The following is a 7,166-nucleotide window of genomic DNA, read 5'->3' on the forward strand; positions in this document are numbered from 1 at the left end:
CCAGTTCAGTATTGTAAATTGAACTCTCATCTGCCCTCTGTTTTTCATATTATTATAAGATAGTGCTATTTTTGGCTTCTTGTATATATTAAGGCAGTGCAGAAACTTCAGGCTTCTCTACTTGAATTGGTGTTTCTTAACACATTTCATGGATATAAATCCAAATATTTTTATAGGAGCAGGATTTAAAATTGAGGGCAAGAATCTCTGTCTCAGCAAGACTTTCTTCTCTATATTTGAAATAATAGGTTTGTCTTTTCTCATCCATTTTTTTTTGTTTGTTTTGTTTTCCAGTTTAGACATCAACTGTGTTGAGCCATGATGTGTTTGTATATGGGGCATTTAGTTATTAACAAATGTTTATAGATGACATTATCTGAAGTTATCATACTTGTTTTTATATTTATCTGTAGTTTTACTTGTAAATTTGTCTCATCTCTCTCCCCCAAGTGAATAAATAAGCTCCGGGAGAGTAGGAACCTTGTCTGTTTTGTACCCCAGTGTCAGCGAGACCAGTTACTGACTGAAGGAGTAACACTTCTTGAAGTCTTACTTCAAAGTAAGACTTTGGGGATTGGGTGGTTTTCCTTCTTATAGCATTTCCATCTTTCTTTCAGCTTTGGAGCGAGGTCTCTTGAAAACACTGCAGAAACTAGATGAATATCTGAATTCTCCCCTCCCTGATGAAATTGATGAGAATAGTATGGAGGACATTAAGTTTTCCACACGTAAATTTCTGGATGGCAATGAAATGACACTAGCTGACTGCAACCTGCTGCCCAAGCTGCACATTGTCAAGGTAGGCCTGCAGGATGTGGGTCACGTTGCTCTTAAACCTGATACCTTTTTACAAAGACAGGACTCCCCCTGTGTGTAAAACTTGGCTGGTATTCTGACACTCACTATTTAGAACCTCCAAACAGTGTAACTTAATGTTGTCTAGGCAATAGGTGAAACACCCTAAGGTGTATTAAATGGAAAATTGTGTATTAAAATCAATGCCTATGAGAAATGGAAAAAATTTTTTTCTGTGACTGCATAAAAATTCAAGGTAACTTTAAAGTGCTTGCTACACTTACATACAGCATCAAACTTTGTTCTTTGATCACCTGGCTTTTTCTTTTCAAGGCAGAAAATATTTACTGAGCATTTATTGTGTGACTACATTTACTGGGTTTCCCAGGTAACACTAGTGGGGAGACATAAGAGACATGGGTTCAATCCCTGAGTTGGGAAGATCCCCTGGAGGAGGGCACAGCAACCCACTCCAGTATTCTTGCCTGGAGAATCCTATGGACAGAGGAGCCTGGCGGGCTGTGGTCCATAGGGTCACAAAGAGTCGGACTCGACTGAGCGGCTAACACAAGTGACAGTGTGTGAAACACTGTGCTGTGCACTAAAGATCAAGGTCAAGAAAAACAGGTCTCGACTAGTGTGTGTGTTTGCAGCGATATCTTTTCAATCCATCTCTCAGAATAATGGAAATAAAAACAAGAATAAACAAATGGGACCTACCTAAACTCAAAAACTTTTGCACAGCAAAGGAAACAAACAAAATGAAGAGACAACCCACAGATTGGGAGAAAATATTTGCAAACGATGTGACTGACAGGAGATTAGTCTCCAAAATTTACAAACATCTCATGATTTTTAACAACATCAAAACAACCCAATCAAAAAATGGACCGAAGACCTAAACTATTGTGTATGTTTTAAAGTATTTATCCAGTGATTGCACTTGACTGTTTCTCTTGTTGGTAAAGGCAGGCGTTTGCAGTCACCACCACACTTCTGAATTTCTGGTGTGGTTTGCGGTCCTTATCATTATTTTAAATGTCTAGTTATAATGAAGGGGACAGACTTCAAGTAGAGGCAGTTTTGAGAGGTTCACGGAATTAATTTGCCCTAAAATCAGATACATGTCTGGTTTATAAGACATGGCATATAAACATTAACTTTTGATCTCTTTGTATTTTAGGTGGTGGCAAAAAAATACCGCAACTTCGATATTCCAAAAGGAATGACTGGCATCTGGAGATACCTAACTAATGCCTACAGTAGGGATGAGTTCACCAACACCTGCCCCAGTGATAAGGAGGTTGAAATAGCATACAGTGATGTAGCCAAGAGACTTACCAAATAAAAGAGCACTTATGAGAGAAGCGTCTTCACATCTTCCCCTGACTAAGAACATACTTTCCCTAACAGACTGCTCCTCTTCCTAGAAAGTAGAAACTTTATTTGGCACGAACATGCAGTTATTTCAGATTAGGATAAAGGATAGACAAGGTATAGTAGCTCTCTCGAAATATATATACTCCTAAGCAGTATTATTTTAAAATTCATTTACCCTGCCTATATCCCCTAGCCTGTATCCTCCTCTCCTCCAATTTGGAGACACTCCATCACAAACTTTCACTTTAACGGTAGTTTAAAGGTAGTTTGCCATCTCTCTGGAGCCTTCATCCCTGGAGTCCATTCACTGTGTATCGATGACAGAACTTTTGAGGTGCACTGTTCAACTGTTAAAATAGTAACCGTAAAAAAAATTTAAAAAATAGTAACCGTGACCCCTTCAGTCAGGCCCAAACTGGTGCATAATGCATGGTACAAGGAATATTTATGTATTTTTGGAATTTTATAATATTTAGTAAGAGTATATGAAAGGATTGCTACTGTATCAAAGTATTCTATTTCAGTTTAGTCTATCCTGGATATGTACTAAAGGATGTTACCACCCGAGAAGAGTGCTTTCTACCAAAAGTCAGTGCAGATTTTGTTATTTTACTTTGTACATGGATTTTTACTTTTGCCTAAAAGAATTTTTCTTTCGTACTAATGATACTATCTGACACTACTTAGAAGCTGAAAGTTCAGAGGGAAGGATGGTATTTTCAAGATCTTCTCAAGCATATTATGAATATAAGAGAAACCAATGGGCACCTGATACGCTCAGTCTAAATATGTTACTGGTTATATGTATTCTGTCCAGTGCCATTCATTTGGAACATTATTGCTCTCTTCCTATATTGTAAAAGTGCTCTTTTTTAAGGTAAGCATCAGCCTTGCTGTCTGTAGATCTTCTGAGCAACACTATGTACACTGATATTTGGTTCATTTAGCTCTAGCAGTGCAATGATTAGTAATGTAAAAGTTAGCCTAAGGAAGATAGCATGGATTTGTCAACATATCAAGTAGAGTTTTGTTTATAAAGCATATTTGATAATCTAAAGAGTGCAGTATAAATCCTATATTAAAAATAAGATTAAACAGGTTATTATTCCATCCCATTTACTGTTAGACTTCAGGCAAGGTATGGTTCACTCCTTTTGGACTAAATTATAGTTGTGATGGTGACTTCATATTTACTGAAGTTTTGCCTAATCTCAATCATTGCATTTCCTTCAATTAAATTTTTCTGAAGTTACATTGAGGAATAGCACTCTGCATGTTTGTTTCTTAAACTGAAGTCCTAAACCAGGAATTTTTTGTGTGGTAACAAGGGAGGATAAACTTGATGAAAATAAAAGTTTGCTAGGTATTTATTCACTTAAAAAAGAAAAAAATGACTTTCTGTGTACTACTCCAAAGACTGGTTGTGACTATAGTAATGTTTTTGGTCATTTTTATACCTAACTTGTTTAAGAAGTGCTATTTCTCATAGGCTGTTTTTGGAAATTTTAAGTATATTTCTTTAAAATAGCAATGTTTTTTTCCTATGATATGCTAACATTTAGTAAACATTGGCTTTATGGAAGGCAGCCTGATTTTTTATAAGCATTGTGCATTTATATAAATCTATCAGTAATTAGCTTGGTGTAGAAAGATAAGAAAAACTCCATATTGTATCCATTTGGCTCAGGGAGATTTCTTTGCTTTACCTTTTTTAGAACTCCTTATTGCTGAACAAAGTTAGGGTACCCACCATTTTGTAATTAAGTATTGGATGATGACTTATCTTGTTCCAGGAAGAAGCACTATCAGGTTATATATTGAGAAATTCTGTGGCAGCAGCTTCCGTGGGTGAATTGCATCACTTGTGCACCAGTACACAGACAGCCGTCTTCACTTTTCACTTACTTTTTCCATAGGACCAACTTGGCGTCAGGTGATACTGAATCTTGCCTCATAGCTTAAAGCATAATTCAGGCGAAGCAGGACGTCAGTTTCAAGTGAATGGTGGACTAAGTGATGCAGAGTAGAGGGCTAATGCGGAAAGAGCTACAGTCCTCAAAACAGGGATGAAGAACACATTCTGAAATTCAGTTGTGAAGAGTTTGCCACTTTGGATATTTATTCTCTTCTTTTTAAAAAATGTACCCCATGATTACACTTGGCTGTCTCTCTAGATATCCAAGGAAGGGGGAGGGTCTATCTGTTATAATTTTGATGAAGGCAGAGTTGTGTTTCTGTAGAAAGACAGATCTTATTACTTTATCAGGAAAGTTAGATGAGATTGAGATTGAGATTGGCAAATGGACAAAAGCTAGTAAAAAAAGATGACCCTAGAACATACCTTTTTAACCCCATCTTACATTTGTGGAAAAATCATAGCTTACAGTCTTGGGAAATTTGGGACATGAAAAGTTTTCATGGTAGTTCATGTAGTGTATGGGTTGATGTAATAGAAATAGTCTGATATTATTTCTACAACTACTGAATCATTCTCCCCTTCATTTAAACCCCTTTTGTTTCACTTAAACAAGATAAGAGTCTGAATGGAAGATCTTATAGTTTCCAAGGGATTCTGAGAAATTTTTGTGTTCAACATTTGGAAGGCTGTCTACTATTTCAGTTGATATAACTTCTCCCTTTAAAAAAAAATATAGATGTGGATTTTCTGTATAGTTCTGTTATTTCCTTTTACCAAGATTGTTGACTTTTGTGATAAAATTCATACAAGATTTTATTTCTTGGTAACTTTGGCTTATACAACTATCTTTAAACCCTTGAGCAATCTGTATACAATGAAGAGGTTTCTGACATTTATTCTTACACTCATTTGTTTGACTTTAGAATTTAGGCACATTTACTTCTGTTGTTTTGAATCTCTTTAGAGCTGCGTGTAGATAGCTTTTATTTCTGTGCATTTAAAATAATCCATTTAGAAAATATCTACATGGTAAAAATGAGAAGAAATAGAAATGTATTTTTTCATGAACATTTTGATACACATTTCATCAAATTTATTGATTAACCAATTTCTTACACTGGTTATAATCAGTATTTGATTCAGAGAGAGAGAAACATTCATTATTATACTGTATCATCATTTTTATCCCATCCTTTACAAATTACCAAGGTTGGGGCTTTCAAAATTATACTTTTATTATGGAAAAAAATTTCAACTCCCCCAAATCATAAACTTGAACAGAATTGAAGCATTTTTTTTAATTACTTGAAAAGGAAAATGAAAGCTTTTTGTAGAATGCTTGTATTTTCTTTTCTCTCTCTGGAACCAGTATATTGCTGGCAGCTATTGTATTAAAAAATAAAATATATTTTCACTATCATAAAAGGTTCTTTTTTCCCCCTCTCATGAAAATAAATAACAATTTGGGGTAAAAGTGTTTATTTGAGACTATCTTTTGTTTTTCTTGAGGGGGCAGTCAGTACATTTAATAGATTAAAGGGGAAAACCATACGATCATCTCAGTAGGTACATAAAAAATAACTTACAAAAACTTTCACGGTACCCATTCTTAGCAAAACGGGATCAAAGGTTAACTTTTTTTTAACCCAATAAAGACATCTGCCAAAAACCTACAGCAAATTTCATAAATAAATGTGAAACAAGCCCTCATTAAAGTCAGAAGCAAAATACGATTGCCTTCTATCACAGCCATTACTCAGCTATTTTACATAACTACTGTATTCGAGGTATCCTATACCAATGCAGTAAAATCAGTAAAAGAAATAAGGAGTGGAAAAAGATGGACCAAGTGACTTCTCCTTTGTAGATGATACATATATAAAAAAGATGTGAGAGTTGGGCTGTGAAGAAGGCTGAGCGCCGAAGAATTGATGCTTTTGAACTGTGGTGTTGGAGAAGACTCTTGAGAGTCCCTTGGACTGCAAGGAGATCCAACCAGTCCATTCTAAAGGAGATCAGCCCTGGGATTTCTTTGGAAGCAATGATGCTAAAGCTGAAACTCCAGTACTTTGGCCACCTCATGTGAAGAGTTGACTCATTGGAAAAGACTCTGATGCTTTTCTATCAGAGGAAATTGGGGAGGGATTGGGGGCAAGAGGAGAAGGGGACAACAGAGGATGAGATGGCTGGATGGCATCACTGACTTGATGGATGTGAGTCTGAGTGAACTCCGGGAGTTGGTGATGGACAGGGAGGCCTGGTGTGCTGCGATTCATGGGGTCGAAAAGAGTCGGACACGACCGAGCGACTGATCTGATCTGATTAGAAATAATAAAATTCAATTGCTTACTAGATACAAGATTGAACTATATACTAACATTAACCACATTAAAAATAAATAGATAACATTCATTTCTTCTAGAAGAAAACTGGGTGACAGAAAAATGGATGAAAATTGTCAGTGTTACTTTTTTGAGCTTTTGGAAATTTGTACCATAAATACATTACCTATTCTTTTTAAAAAGTACTTTAAAAGATCATCTCTAAGGTATTTGGGATAAAACCTGATAAAGTATGTGCAATTCCTTGATGGAGAAAAGTACAAAATATTATTAAAGAACCTAAAAGAAACCTACTCAATGGATAGGTATACCATGTTTGTGGATGGAGAATGTAAAAGTTATAAGAATTTCATTTGTTTTAAGTAATTTATAAATTCAATATATTTTCCCAACAAAATCCCAAGAGGGTTTTTTTTTGGGGGGGTGGGGCGGGACACAGATAAATGGATTTAAAATATAAATGTGGAAGAAGTATGCTCCCCAAATAGCCAACATATATCTGGAAGGAGAGGGAAAGAAAAGAAACTTGCTTGACAGGATATAAAGTCTTAATATAATTGATGAGTAGGATATATTAGGTCACATCAACACAACACTCCTGCTGCAACTACCAGAAAAAACTGGTTTAAAATACCAAAAATTCAATACTGCTTTTAAACATCAGAAAACTGTGGAAGCAATGACTAAATGAATTGGATTTCAGAAGAGGACGCCTTTCTGAGGTAAACTGA

The 7,166-nt window shown here is 35.7% G+C and overlaps 1 protein-coding gene across 1 annotated transcript in view; it reads left to right on the forward strand.

Annotated features, from left to right (window-relative positions):
* The window catches only part of CLIC4 (chloride intracellular channel 4), a 39,500-nt gene extending 33,933 nt beyond the window's left edge, over positions 1–5,567 (forward strand). Inside the window, exons 4-5 of the mRNA XM_010830070.1 lie at positions 618–799; positions 1,979–5,567. Of these exons, the coding sequence (XP_010828372.1) occupies positions 618–799; positions 1,979–2,143 (347 nt within the window). The 3' untranslated portion in view covers positions 2,144–5,567. The remainder of the gene's footprint in view (positions 1–617; positions 800–1,978) is intronic.
* Positions 5,568–7,166: the final 1,599 nt, after the last annotated feature.

This window comes from Bison bison, unplaced genomic scaffold, assembly GCF_000754665.1.
Source record: "Bison bison bison isolate TAMUID 2011002044 unplaced genomic scaffold, Bison_UMD1.0 scf7180017864516, whole genome shotgun sequence".
NCBI lineage: Eukaryota > Metazoa > Chordata > Mammalia > Artiodactyla > Bovidae > Bison > Bison bison.